At 31.9% G+C, this 16,141-nt stretch overlaps 1 protein-coding gene across 1 annotated transcript in view; it reads right to left on the reverse strand.

Annotated features, from left to right (window-relative positions):
• Positions 1-16,141, reverse strand: part of LOC105621605 — a 117,884-nt gene that overhangs the window by 35,992 nt on the left and 65,751 nt on the right. The window contains exon 4 of the mRNA XM_012203073.1: positions 5,224-5,348. Coding sequence (XP_012058463.1) covers positions 5,224-5,348 — 125 coding nt within the window. The remainder of the gene's footprint in view (positions 1-5,223; positions 5,349-16,141) is intronic.

Raw genomic sequence — 16,141 nt, forward strand, 5'->3', positions numbered from 1 at the left:
AAGAGAGAGAGAGAGAGAGAGAGAGAGAGAGAATCAATTTTTACAACTGTTGCGCTTGATTTACAGAGGTTGTCCTATTTCCATCAATTCACCTATAGAAAAAGAAATCAAGTTTTCCCAAAAATCAATTCTCAATTTTATTCGTGTCGGTTTTATATGCGACATTTTGCGAGATTCTCATACAGACAAGCTTCTTTTATTAAAGAACTTTTTATCCTTCTTAGGCGCTATTAAAAAAAGCCTTTGGAAATACCGCCACGACACGAAGCTCGTTTGAAATCTTTCTTAAGTACCTCATATTATAAAGTTCTCTTGAAGAAAATAGCAATTATTAATGTAAAAAATGTATAATAAATTCTTTCCATCTCTCTCTCTCTCTTTAGCTCTTTTTTCTCTTTATTTCTCATAATCTACGGACGAAGCGGAAAACATGAAAGCGTCTAATGTTTTGAATGATTTTCGCTGCAGTTTGAACAGAATTTCTAATTGGACTTTTATAAATTGATTATGAATTTGAACGGCAATATTGACGGAAAAATTTTAATTGAAACCTTTCGAGGTTTTTTCTTCAAGTCTTTTAATTTCTATCAAAGAAAGCACAAACTAATATTACATCGAGATGCCTTATTTGTAGAGATCCGATAAATTATGACATAATTAGCATGATAATAATGATCTCTCGTAAAACAAACAAATAAGAAATATAAAATAAATTGCTATTATTAATTGGCCAAAGCAAGGTAAATCTCATTTTTTAAATAAGAATATCACATTTAATGTATACGATATTTATTCAAAGTTAATGTCAAACCTAACAAACAAAATATTGATAACGAATTTATTCCATAAAGCGTTAAATATTTCTGTTATAATTGGCTGATTTTCAGTACTTTTGTATTTTTAAAGCGTACAAAGTGTTCTGCTATGCAAACAACTGTGTTGTCACAATTCGACGACGAGACTTGAGGCGATAAGCAGCAGCATGAATCACTCCTTGTCGTCACATTATTATTTCACAAAATAATGCGATCGTTTCTTGTATTAATATTGCACAATAATATTGCATATTAATTGAATAATTAATATTACACAATAATATATAGCGTGATATCTCAACGCAATAGTCGTTCGTCAAGCAAAAAATCTGAAATCGATATTTTCGGAAGTACCGCGTACAATATATGTACCAATATGATATTTCTATAAGAATTTTGAGTAAGAAAATATTCCACTGCATTGAGAGAAACGAGTAGCTGCAATTATCACAATTTAATTTATAATAATTATTATTGTAGTTAATACTGCTTGAACCTTTTTTTGTTTTATTAAACATATTTTTTAGTTGTAACACTATTACCACATAGTGTGTAGAAGTGAATTTAAAAAACTGTTATATCCATATAAAATTGCGATAGTATTTACTGATTAAAAATGTTAATTTTATTTATCATTTATATTTTGATATTTTATACTATATTATGGTGAATATTTAAATAATACATCTCAATAAAGCCTCTTCAAATATTCTTTTTCCGACATAATCGACATGTACATCTAACAAAGGAGTTATCTACTGGTGTGGCGATATTAACAATTAACTGCCAATAGAAGGAGCATTTCCAGCTGAACGCAATTAGAATAATAAGTTAACCAAAGTATGGGTATAAGTACATCGATTAGATAGAAGTTACATAAGATAAATGTATAATATACTTTTACCCACGTACTTACGAACGGTCAAAAATGCGCATGCGTGTAATCGGAAATGGAAATGGAAAACGCAATCGATAAAATCGGGATTTAAATTTCTCAGACATCACGTAATAACAAGTTAGCGATCTTGAGAACCAATAAGACTCGTCATAGATTATATGTCGCATCCACGATTGTAACTCGGTGCACTTGGCAACGCCAGTAACGGGGATAAGATTTGCATAAGCGCGTTTGCGTAAGAGATTATTTTAAAGCACTTGGAATAATTCTCCTGCTCCACGTCATATCAGAAATGATTCCTGCAGAGAACTATGACAAATTGATATACTTTGTTTACGTTTGACACGTAACAGATTTCATGCGAAACTTCACACTTATTTTTCTCAAGCAACAGTTTTTTATATACTTTAATTTTTTAATTCCATTTAATTTCCAAAATACGCCATTAAGCTTAGGCAAGTGTATTCGCATATTTGTAACACGTTCACTTTAAAATTAAAATTGATATAAATTTGGAGTTAATTTTGGATTTGTGCAGATTAATTAATTTAAGTTTTAAAGAATGGAAATGTATACGTATATTATACCATAGCATTGAAATGTATAATAGTATTGGGTTTACTCCTATTTACTATGGTTTTTTTACTTATAATAAAAGACGATACTTACAATAAAAAAATTTTTATAAAAGATTTTTTAGAAAAGAGAGACAATAGCTTCAGTAAAAAATGGCCATTGCGATCTATTATTTGCTCTTTTGGACCGCATCTGAAATGTCACCTGTTAATAATAATATGCGGTTCCAAAATTTGGATTAATGTTTAGAGTTGTTCAGAGCACCTAAAATCATCTATCAGTAAAAATCACAAGGAATTATTGAAAAAAATTAACAAAAGACATTATTTTTGAAAAATGCTTAAGAGAGTTAAAGTTGTAGGCGTTTTGGAGCGTTCAATTAATGACATGTTTGGCATGAAAAAAAGGATTGCAAGAAAATATTTGCAATATTTTAAAATAATGTTTTCACGTTTGGCTTCCCGGAAGGAAGAAAGTGACATAGTCTACGTGATGCCACTTTAGTCTCATATATGCAACGTTATTCTTTATCGACACCGACGACACAAAACCACAGGCGGTTTATTTAATTAAAATGTTGAATCCTCGCGCTATCTCTCCTCTTTCTCGCTGTAGAAGAAATCAATTTGAACTCTATGACGATATCATCATCTATTCGATTCCTGTGTCATTCTTGCCCGAATTTCGATTTCGTTTGAATCATGCGCGTGATATCAACTCACCTGCCGGATGAAAAAAAGGAAAAAGGAAAAGGTAAAATATACAGGGGAGAGAATTGTGGCGACGTTCTGAAAGGATTGGAAATGGGAAGGTGTCGCGTTTCTTGGCGACGCGTTTAGATCGCTGTGCATCCCGATTTCAGCCGTAATCCGCAGGATTCCTATAACCACAAAGGCAGATAGATCATTTCCATCCCTTTTGCAGCACGAACGTGTGCATCTCACTGTGAATAGAAACATCACCCTCGAGAATTGAGTTATCGAGAAAGTAAAGGCAAATCGCATGTTATTCAATGTGTTCCTATATAATGGATCGTTATTACAAGACTGATAGAAATGTTTAACATTTAAAACCGAACGTAAATCGATGTGAAGACGAACTAAAACAAATCACGTAATCAAAGTAACAAAATGAAATTTGTTATAGAGGAGAAGATAGTATTATATGGTTAGTGTAGGCATAATGTTAATTTCTCCTCTTAATGTTTCTGTTATTAAGTGGCGAATTCTAATGATTACTTATGGAATTATTTGCTTAACAGCTCGCCATTACACCATGATGCTAATATGCCAATAAACAATAGTCAGTATTATTATAATGTATTTTTTCTTTAAACATTTTAAAATTTTAAGGGCTTTAACATTTAATTACACATACTTCCTTATTTTTTTTAAGATTGAACGTTTACACATTTTGATTGTTCTTTATTATTCGACATTTGGCTTGTATATGGCTAGTATTTCGAGTTATGCAAAATTAAACAATAATCTAGCATTTTATTTATGTTTATATTTTGCTATGTGCTACCCTAAGCGTGCTGATAATTGACGATTTCTTTTTCAAAGTTTTTCAAACTCTTTACCAAAATAATTATTTTACAAATCGATTGTAGTTCTACTGTTAATTTATAGTTTACATGTATAGATTTTTAGTACTGAACAGCCTATATGTGTGTATATATATATATATATGGAAGAAATTATGTGTACATACATTCTACACACACACACACATTGCACGCACACAATATTTTGTTCTTCTGTAAATTTTATAATTTCTCAAATATTGTTTTTTATACAAAACCAATTTATATTTATTTTAGTGGAAAGCCATATTACCACTCTTGTTTCTTTTCGAGGCATGCAATGTTACATTTTTATAAATAGCATCCTAAGTAATAAATATTTTATAACTTTAAGTTTAGAATCGATGGAACAACATTTTGATAAATATAATTGTTAAGTTTTAAATTTAAATATTGATTATTAACAAAGTTATTGTATAAAATGTAAATAGGGTGCCATACCATATCTTGTCCTCTATAATTTATTTACATTTAATATTTTTTCGATTTCTAAAAATTCAAATTTTGTTCTTAATTTAAAAATATCTAAAATGTAGCAATTTAGTAGTTAATACATTTATTCAAATATAGCAATTTATTTAAAAATTTTCTTAAAAATTCAAAAATTCATTAATTGGATGATTCTTCCAAATTTAATTTGAAAACAAAGTAATAAAAGATGAAAAAACGGAAAAATTATGGCAGATTCTTCTCTACTGTTTATTTTAAGAAATAGTTTGTCCTCTGGTCACGTGGAGTTGGTTGATTCTCGGATGTATATCGAGTACACATCTTCGCCAGTGAGAAACCAACAATGGCCGTTGATCACCTCGAGAATCGCGCGACTCGCATGAACGGCATGCGGACCTTAGATCACGTAGACTTTAACAATAGCGGATTCCTCGCCACGCAGTGTGCACAATGCACACTGATCGGGTCGAGTAAGAATCCACTCGTCTTTGTTTGACTAGTTATACAATGCGAGGGAGCACGAAAAATGACTAATTGTACACTTACAGGTTAATATTTCAATTTAATAAATTTTAATCATTACTTAATATACTTAAAATTAAATATTAAATGTTTAATTTATAAGATTTTCAGAGCAAAAAATTAAAAGATTCATTTGTGAGAAATTTTGTGTTTTAAGTTTTTGTAATTTTGTATTTTATAAAATAATTCCATGAATTTCATTTTTATCTATTCTTTAATAAAAAATTCAATATTATAATCATTAATTAATACTTCAATTAAAAATCCTATTAAAACAACAATTACATGAACAAGTAGAAACTTTTAACATTATATAAAAAAAAACTCGATGCAGAATTCGAAGAACCATACGTAGGGAAGTTCGATAACGTATTTACCGCTTAGAAGGAAAAGTCCGCAGGCTACGAGGGTCCTATGATCGGAATAACAATGGCCAATCATAGCCGACACCGTTGCGGCAAGAATCAGGATCGCGGCGACCACTTGGAACGGTGCGGAGATCCTGAAACAAGAAGATTGAGAAGAAACATGAAGAGTCGAATTAGATCGTCATTAAGGATGAGGAAGCGTCTCCGCCATTCATTTATGCATTCGCAACGCTACGCATTTTTAATGTGCTATTTTTAAATATTCTAGCTTCTACATCGCGTTTCTCGGGGAAAGAAAAAACAATAACAGTAGCAACTATTCGTCTATTGTAACCCCATTCTTGGAATCGATAGCACCTTTATTAGGGTGCTAAAGTGTGACTTTACGTTTTACTATTTTTTTCAAGCACGTCAAGCTGTGAATAAAGATTGTAAATGTAAGAATAATCGATCGAGAACATTTTTACGAGCAAAGGATATCTATCATGAATATCGCGATTTATCCGTCGCAATTTCTTCCACTTAAGATTCCGTACACAATGTTGCTCTCCTCTTTCCGAGTAGTAGTTTTAATTTCGGTACGCATTCCATAAAATGGATTAATATTCATTAATGTTTCTAAATTAAAAATAGTTTTAAAATATAAAAATAAAATTAAAATGTTATTTTAGTTTGAGCTGTACTGTGTGTTCATATTTCATTATGCCGTTTATAATAGATTTAGAAGCTTTACAATTATATATATCATTAGATATATAATTGTAAGAATCATTTAATATAAACAATTAAGGTGAACTTCCGAAAACGTCCAGCGCCTGATTGCCGTAAATTTTGGCAGAAATATTCCAAATGATATCAAAAGAATGCTTAATGGATTTTTATCGATATGAAGATTTAATAATTTATCAAAAATATTTACACAAAGTTATGTATTGTTGGAATGGAGTTTCGTAAATGTTGCTTCCGTGCCAAGAAGCATTCGATTTTTCAAGCAAAGTGAAGATGTTTTTGACTTGTGTCAAGACTCAAAAGCATAAATCAATGTTTTTTTTTTGTCGGAACGACATTAACGATATTAATATTAATGTGCCTAAATCAGTTCTCAAAAAAATAGTATGCAAAAGTATGCATTTATTAATTCATTAAGCTCCAAGAAGAGTAAGACACTACAATTTCTTAATTTGTATTTGTACTTCAATTTGAGTAATAAATTAATTATTTCGTTTTCGACATCTTTTTCTGGTTCTTCAATCAACCTATTATATGATAAACGTCAATAACTGAACGCATCCTAAGTTACAAAAAGAGTCAAGAGACAAGAGTCCAGTTTTAACCGAAGAAAAGTCGCGTCTATAATTCAAATATATTTCACGAAGAGAAGAAAAAATCCGAAGAATATCGAATACATTTTCCATGCTGAAAATTCAACGAAGACGACGTCTATATATACGACTCTACGTTTCGTAAAATTCCTGCAGTATTCCATTCTTAATTCTTCGCTCGCTTCTCGTTCTCGGCGCGGTTGCAATCTGCGCTTCCGGAGGAAACGCGAGTTACATCGCGAGGGATTGTCATTTGCAAGTGGAGGGCAACCGCGGGATGTTTCGAAGCAGCTATAATACACACGTATTCGTAGCTATCGGGGTAAATGGGGCATACCGGGTAACGGCGCGCAGCCCGCCTATCGACCTGCTCGAGATATTTAAGTCTCGATCTCGCGGCAATTTCATAGCATGACTGTCGGTTGCTGCGGATCCTCTTGTTTCCGCGCGAGCTCGACTTCAAGCATCTGAATACGATGAGTCGCATTCGCATGCGTTCACAATTCCGCGGGAATTAATTAACAAAAAAAATTCGATAAAATCCGTAAATCTGAAAAGAAAATACGGAATTTTGGAAAATACGGATAAATATGACAATCAAGATGACTAGAATGGGAAATTGTTGAATCTGAATAATTGTTATTTCATAACGAGAGAATAGATAGATAATAAAATTTAAGCACTGGGTATATTGTAGAAGAAATTATTTTTGTTAATAAATACAAATATATATATATATATATATAAGCAAACATTTTATTTATCATGTGCTGGCGCAAAGTTATCTTCAAATGTCTAACAATTTATACAATTTTTTATCCTAATCGTATTTGAAGTATTTAGATAATCTCGATCATGAAAATTTCCATTTCGAAATTTATATTTTTATTTATATGTATATAAGTTTTTAAGTTGGATATTAATTCTATAACATTATTAATTTTTTTAATATAGATTAATGTATTTTAATAGACAGTTATTCTTTATATCGTATCGCACATAAAATTATAAATAGAATAGTATTCTTGATTTTGATAAAAATTGTAAATTGTTTAACAGAGTTGATAAAAAAATCATGTTTTAAATATATTTTAAACATGTTTCTTTTTTATAATGTTTAAAGTATATATGAAGCATTAAAAACGTGTTTTAAAAACATAATATTTTGTTCTTTGTAAAAAAAAAACATCTTTTGCCAATCCTGTTATTTAATATTGTTAAAACTGAATTAGTTAAATTGATTGTAGAATTTTCGATTAGTCGAAACTAAATTATTATAACTTTCCGTAGTTTTAGGTAAATAAATCATTTTGTGCGAAATTGAGCGACCGTTGGACGGCTGCCGGAACAGTTTGACGAAATTACACTCACTTTTAGCACTTCTGGAACTCAAGGTTTCGGAGCGTAAAGCTCGAAACTCTCGGCTCGTGCACGCCACAATGCAATCGCGCATCGTCTCGCAGTTCCGTCGTCGTGTGGTAATATCGTAGAATCGAATTATGCGGCGTCGGTCGCCGCGGGAGATGGGAATTAATAGTTTCGGTCGGCGAGGAGAAAAGCTACGCGTCGACGCGGCGATGAGGGAATAGGGACGCCGGCGATGTTCGCCGATGGGACCGGGTATGGATATTGGGCAGTGGGCTGGCAGACTTGCCTAGCAATAAATCAGACCCGTCCCGCGGTAATATACTGCTCGGTCAGCCTGTTTAACCGTAATAAAGCGCATTGCTCCCAAAGCGACTGGAAATCGAGAAGTCTCGCAAGACACGATTTTTGGCGTTTCAGTAAACTCCGCGAATCGATCACGACGTCGCATTCCGGAATATATTTCGCGTAAATGTAAATTTTGAAAGAATTTTGTTGCATAAGGTTAATCTCCTGAAGGTACTGGAACAAAAATAAGTTGCAAATGCTTTCAATAAAGATTAAATTAGTGCAAAAATTTTTGGAAATTTTTGAATTATCAAATAATCCAATTTAAAAAAAAAGCAACATTTAAATGAAAATTGACAAACTCATAAATGACACAAAATTGTTTCTATAAAAATACAATATGCAAATATATGTATGTATATAAATAGTATGAAACATTTTGCATTAAAATCCTTGTGTTAAAAACACGATCTGACTTAAAACTTGTGTTAACTTTTTTATATAGCCAAATGTTAATTTAACATGTCATCATTATTTAAATATTTTGTTCTAAATTGATATTTAATATTTCTTAGTTTAAAAGTATTGTACAATTTATGAATAAGTAAACAAGTAACATAAAAAAATAACAATTACAAATGTTAATTCTAAAATAAATAAATAAAAGATGAATATACGTGTTAATTGAAGATATTATAACGTTAATTATATTTCAAGAAATATACTCCTATTATTTATATCCAGATTGTTTAGATCAAATTTTACATAAGGTTTGTGTTGTATTTTAATATATTCATCTTTTATAAAATTAATAGAAAGATTCAAGTGAAGCATTTGGGACATGTAATTAATTATCTTAGAATTTATGTTTTAAGACTACATTGTTTTTATATTATTTGTAAATAATAATAATTATTTATTTCATAAGTTGTGTTATCTTAACACGAAGAAATATTAAATATCAATTTAACACAAACTTTTCAACTATACAATAATATCTGTGTGGCTAGTCGTTTTCTCGTAACGTTTAAAAGTCATTTGTAATGTTTAAAAAGTTAAGTAAGGTTTTCTGCGCTATAAAGATTTTTAAATTATGAATCTTGTCACGTAGATATGATTTTGTAAGAAAGACTTAAAATTTGTTGAAGATGTATAGCGGTTAAGACGCGATTAAGCTTGAAAGTATGTGAGGAAAAATCGCCGAGACTTTCCAAAATTGCAGAACGTCGCGCCGGACTGTCTCGAGGATGAAGTAGAAAGTTTCTTTTTGAGCAGGCGATGTAATATCTTTTCCACTTCGATTTGATAGCAATCGAGGGAAAACAAACGCTTGCTCAAGAGGATAATAAAAAAGGTAACGCATTATTACTTTCTCGTTAACAAAAATAGTTGCTTTTAGAAATTAATAATGAGTTACGATAACGAGTTGTTTGTTTCTTATAAAAAGGCGGTAATGCGTTGCTTTTAGTGCAAAGTTCCCAACTCTGAATAAGTATACAGGATATTTAGAGATAAATAATATCTCTAAATTCCCGTGGATATATGGAATACCAGACATGACACTTTATGCTAAAATAAATAATTTTTTCTTGCTGCTCAATATTATTTCTTCACGACAGAGTGAATGTGGTGCTGATACATTCAAATACAACATATAATCTGACGAAACAATAAAACGCTTGCCTAAGGGGAGAAAGATGTTTACATCAAGGATGTGTTACATCATTGACCACAAGCATCTCCATGTTCGCTCCGGATCAATTGGGACAATTTGACGAGCGACCGGTCGACGATACGGCGCCATTGCCCAGTTTCGGAGTACCTATCCCGGTGCGTAATGCCGCATAACCGTTCTGCATTACATACGGGTGTAGGATCGGTATGCGAGTGCAACCTCCCCGCGTCCATGCTTGGGCGCGCGCGCGCGTGCGGGCGTAAGCCATCATCCACCCTCCGAGAGGTAGGGGCGGCATGTATTTCGCGGGGTGAATAGCCGACGCGGTATGTTCCTGGCTCGACGCCAGGCCGGGGTAACTATCAGCGCTACCACATTAATAGAGTTTTATTGTTATTTACGGCAAGGGTAGGTCGCCCAACCCCCCACCCCACGTGTCCCGTCACACGCCCATATCGCTATAATAACCCGCCGCGAATTAATCGCCGTGCGTTCGATTTATTTTATTACACGCTACTTTAAACGCCATTCGTACAGCGATTGCTATTGCAGTTTATACTCGTCCGTGCGAATAGCGACGCGTTCGATTGTCGCGTAAATCGCCACAATTGTGATTCGTAATATAATTCCGCTTCATATTAGTAGTAGGATATTATTACATGATAAATATCATTGTTTTTTTCATTAATTCTTATGCATGCATATTTATCGTCCTAACACCGATATTTAAATACTTAATGTAAGATTGTATGCCCTTTTTATTTTTATATTAAAAATTTGTTTCACGTCTTTACTGTTAAATTCATAATGTCAAATTGTAGCCAATGTGAATTGTTTTTAAACTATAATGTAGGAGACTTATATTAATACGTATATATGGAAGGAATGAGATTCACAATATTCAGCTTTCTGATATAATCGACAGTTTATTGTTACTTGCACTTTACAGCATCATATCTCGTGTCTCCGTCATCTCTCCTCCTCGATTCTCGCTCCCCCCCCCCTCCCTCCCGCTATATCATATCAGTATGCGGTGCCCCGGTATTGTTTATCGATATTCGATCCGCCACAATAAGATCCGCATTGTTTCTATTCTATATATATATATATATTGTTAATTTAACTAAAAAAGGATAGAATTAAACAATTTAATTAAAAAGAATGTAAATTTATTATTTACTAAGAGCATACGATAATATGGACGTTGCTTGGTTTGAAACTAAGCATAGAAATGGATTAATTTATATTTTAATACATATGAAAGTTAAAAATAACAAAATATTGTTTAATTTAAAGGTTTGAATTACGTAATATTGCTTCTTTGATATTTAACAGTTAGTATTTATTGACAAGGTTTCGTAACCTGCATGAAACAAAGAAAGATGCGTCGCAATAACACTGTCATAAATTGATAAACATTTAAAAGATTAGGTCTATTTAGAAGCTAGCTGTATTTTTCAAATCTTATAGTTTTTTTTCTTAAGTACTCTCAAATTTCTTAGAGTGAAAATTAGCCTAGTTTTTAAAAAGAGTAAAAATATTAGGAAAACTAGGGCAAATGAGAACAGCGCGGTACTTGGTACGCAAATTCAACAAATAGTTAATAAAAGTTAAACATAAATATATTTAGCTTACTTCAAAAACTCGAATGTTTCGGCCACATTTGGGGCCACATTTTCAGTGATACAAGTAGTTTAAAAATTTAATTTTTTACATTCCTACATAAAACAGGCGAAAATTCTCGTTCAAAAATAAATTCAACATGGTTCCATGCTAGTGATAATTTCAAAAAAAAAGTCTAAGAGGCATTGAGTGTTATAAAATAAAACCAAAAAACTAAAAAAATTAATAAGTTATCTCAATTATCATAAAATTTTGATTTATAAATGTTCATCACTTGTCGCACCCAAACTGTTTGGGGTGGAATTTTTCAGGCAAATTCAAATGCAATATTTTTAAAAAAGGTATTCCCTTTTCTTGCAAAAAATTATTAAAAATTTGTAAAATGTTCAAAAATTAAACTAATATAATGACTATTTACAGTCTTGATCATAAAAAATAAAAAAGTATAAAGTAGCTAAATTGGAAACTGCTTTTATTAAAAAATAATATTTATTTTTACAACAATTTTAATACTTTGTTAGTTTAATTTTGGCCTTATTACCGCACCTTTTTCCAAGAAAATGGTTTCAAGAAAAACCTATAAAAGTTTTATATTCATAATCAAGCTGTGTTTGTGTGTTCTTTCTTATATAGAATAAGTAAAAAGCGTAAAGATCGAATAAAATATCGTGCAATTTCCGAAGGATGAAAAAACATTTCCATTTTATTTCCTTAATTTTACAGTCAATAGCAAGCTGCTGCAGCTTTCAAATTAGAATCGAATTACGAAACTTTTACTTCGCAAAAGAATCTTTGCAAGAGAAAGGGGAGACAGACGTGATTGCAAAACAAAGAACGTCTGGATGAGGATATACATTTAAAAGTTCTCGTTATCGCCGCCGTAATTTCGCCGACAAACTCGATCAATTCGTTCGCGTCACGTTCGCGCTAATGTATCTCCGCTCGTCCGCGTTCCAGCTTACAGCATCTTACACTTTAGCGTGAAATTTCAGAAGACACGACACGGCACTGCACTGTCACACGAGCGTAGCAGCTCGGATTTCGCAGAAGTGCCACTTTGCCCGGTGTCGCGTCTCTCGCATCGCATTGCATCTTCCCCGAAATTATTGACCTCCGACTCGTGATGCGAGACTTCAACTTTTTTGCTTGAAGATTGCTTTTGTGGAAACAGCCCGTTTCATGTTTGGAGTCTCGCTTCATAGAACGATAAAATTCTTGCTTCGGTCTTTTTATTATTGTAACATCTTCATTGCATAGGATTACTGATAGGTAAAACGCAATTTAATTCTCATGTCAATTACATATGGTTTACGTTGTTGCACAATCTAAATGATGATTTTCATATATTTTTAGCTTCTGAAAATAAATATAAAGTTAAAAAGTTTCATTACCACAAATTTTGAAAAATCAAAGATTGTTTGATTGTTGAGAAATTTTATAAATTTGAATAAGTTATTACTTTTTCTTTTACTTTACGAAGTAAAATACATAAAAATCATTATTTAAATGTTGAGAAATAAAAATCTTGTAAGGCAACATAATTTTTTAACGTTAAATATAGTTAATAAGTTCAAGTATTGTAATACGTCACTTAAAATTATACATAAACAACAAAATAGAATTCATATTCGCCTATAAATATTTAAATTTTTTATAGCGATATTCACGATTTTGCGTTAAAAAATTCAAAGTAGAGTTTCTAAAAATTGAAAAGTATACCTCTTTCAGCATAAAAATAAGCTATACATAATTAACACGTATTTTTTATTGAGAAATAAAATATTGATCAAAATTTGATATTATTTTTAATATTATTTTAAAATCTAAGTTAATGTCAAAGATGATGGATTATGCGAAGTGATGTTTAACTGATTAACTCGTCAAAAATATATTTTGCAAAATCGCACGGAAGAAATAATGAATTATTTTTGTAATAACCTATTTTGAAATTAATTGTTATTTGAAAATTAACTTCTCAAATTGTTAGGAAAAAATTATAAAATCCTTCTGTTTTAATTTTCCAGCTGACACATTTATTTTCCACTGTTTGTTACTTAACAAGTACATATAGACACTCATATGACATCCGGATTCGCGTTACAATTAAAATAATAAACGCAGTTAGCGATCTCGCCGATTGATTAAAGTAAATACGCGCTTTGATCACAGGATTTTGTCATAGATTGCAAGAAGCCAATTTAGCAGACTCTCATCGTCACAATAAATAATTGCGATGCGTCAAAGTAACGATTTTAGTGCACCAGACTCGTTAACGCGCGGATTATGGCCGCGCTTTGAAGCGCTTCAGCGCTTTTCCTACAAGAGAGATATAGAGACTGCTTCTAATTAAACTAAGTCTTTGATCTCCGAAAGCTCGAAGAAGCCGTAACGAATGTCAAGCGTTGGTTCCTCCATTATTATTTCGAAATAAAATTCTGAATGTTCGCCTGACGTTATATGTGATACGAAAATGTGAATTGCTGATAATTGCCAAAAATATTGAGAATCGCATGAGATTTTATTACAATCTGTTCAGTATAAGTGAAATCATTAAAATCATTACAAGGATAATTTTTTTAAGAGTTATAAAATGAAAATGACAAATATGACATTTCATCAAGTTAAGAATATATTCTTTTTGCCGATATTATTTGATTAGTCAATAATTTTCTGTCAAGTAGTTTTTCTTCTTTTTCCTGAGAAAACTTAATTCTTTGAGTTGCGTCATTTTTAAAGTAAGAAAGTGACACATTTATAGAAACTTTTTACTTGTTTTGATCGGGGGGGAAATGCCCCTTAAATTTTTTAAACACCTTCTGACAGTTCTGAAACACTTTGTCTTATATTAAAATTTGAGATACATAAAATTATAAATAGAATTTTACCAATAAAGTCTCTCGCATTATATCTCGACTATAAAATAGGCTTTATGATTAATATTAAGGTTTTCTCAACACTTCTTCGCATCTCTTTAAATAAGATGAATATCGTCATCATTAAGAATCGTGCAAATGAAAGAAGCAATACAGTTTGACGAAAAACGAGTATCGCAAAGGGCATCTAAAGGCACATCGGAAAACAGGGGGACCGGTTACCGTACGAAGATAAATGTTCGTATTCGGAGTAGTTACAACGGGCTCGTTTAATTTAAGCGGCTAAAGACGTCACGTATTTGATAAACGAGAATTCCAAACGTTCGGTTGGCGCCATGTAATTCATTCGTGAATTTTGCCCTTATTCGTACGTCGATCATGCCAATTTTGCGCGTGTGGCTACTCGATGTTATTTCATATATGAATGGAAATAGTAACGGCATTAACTGCACGGTGAAAGCTTAAATTTATTTAATTAATATGTAAGAATTACTAATTAAGAATATATAGAATATATTCTTAATACAATTGGAAAAAATTTATTCTACTTATTATGAAATATTACTTTACTATAATATCATTCAATATAATCACATAACACACACACACACACACACACACACACACACACACAATAGTTTCATTCTCTAGTAATTAATCAGACAGTTTAAGTTATTGTCGACTATACATTAAATGTTATAGTTCTACCTCACCGCAATTTTCATGAATTTTTCCGTTTTTTTCTCTTTTGCCGAGCGGAACGCGGAACAAGAGTAGACGTGCCCCCAACGTTTCCGCTTCTGACGCAAGCGGAGAACGCGAACGTGTGCCAGTCGAGCAAGTTACGTCGACGGGAGACAATGACGGGCTAGTAACAATAGGAACGTAGAAAAGGGTGGCAAGATGGCCACCGTGTCCGGAGGGATGGCAGAGAGAGAGGGAGAGGGGAAGAGGAAGGAAAGAGAATGAGAAAGACAGAGAGCAGTTCTTCATTGCGAAATGGTTACGAAAAGAGAACATTGCGGGATGCAAAATGAGACAAATGATGAGTCCCGAGCGTAAGGGGATGTGAGGGGATACCACCATTTAACATGTAGCTGAATAGCCATCTGGAAGAATGGCGAACGGCTCTTTGCCAAGATCTCTCTGTTGTCTTCCCTCCCAATTCTCCTATCCCTCCTACCCCCGGGATTTCATCCGTCGCGGTACTTCAACGCCTCGATCACTGAATTACTTTCGACTGAAAAAGAACCGAATCAGACGCATTTATCGTGGTAAAATTTCTATTGAAATTCTGTTGGTATTCTCTCGAAATTTATGTATATCTATATAAAATTATATCGATAAAGGAAGATTGATAAAAAGATAAAAGATTGGTTTTTAATTTTAAAACCTTCTTGATTATCACCATATGATGTATAAATATTTTTTTTTATTTCAATGATTTTACTGTAATTAATAATGTTTATTTTTAGAAAACTAGATGAAAGAGATTTTATTACATTAGATAGATTAAATAACTTTTTAATTTTATTTTCTGTTTAACAATTTTATGTAAAATTTATAATTAATGACACGAAAGAGATTCTTTTAAATGTACCAACGTGAGTCGAAATTATTGTATTTGTTTTAGATGTATCAATTTAGAAAAAAACTTGATTTAAAAATTATATAATTTTTCTATCTCAAATGAAATATTTTTCTATCTCTTTCCTTGGGATAATATAAAAATAGTTAAAAATAATTAAAATGATCTCTTCTTTTCTCTCCCTCTCTCTCTC

Source organism: Atta cephalotes (assembly GCF_000143395.1).
Source record: "Atta cephalotes unplaced genomic scaffold scaffold00035, whole genome shotgun sequence".
NCBI lineage: Eukaryota > Metazoa > Arthropoda > Insecta > Hymenoptera > Formicidae > Atta > Atta cephalotes.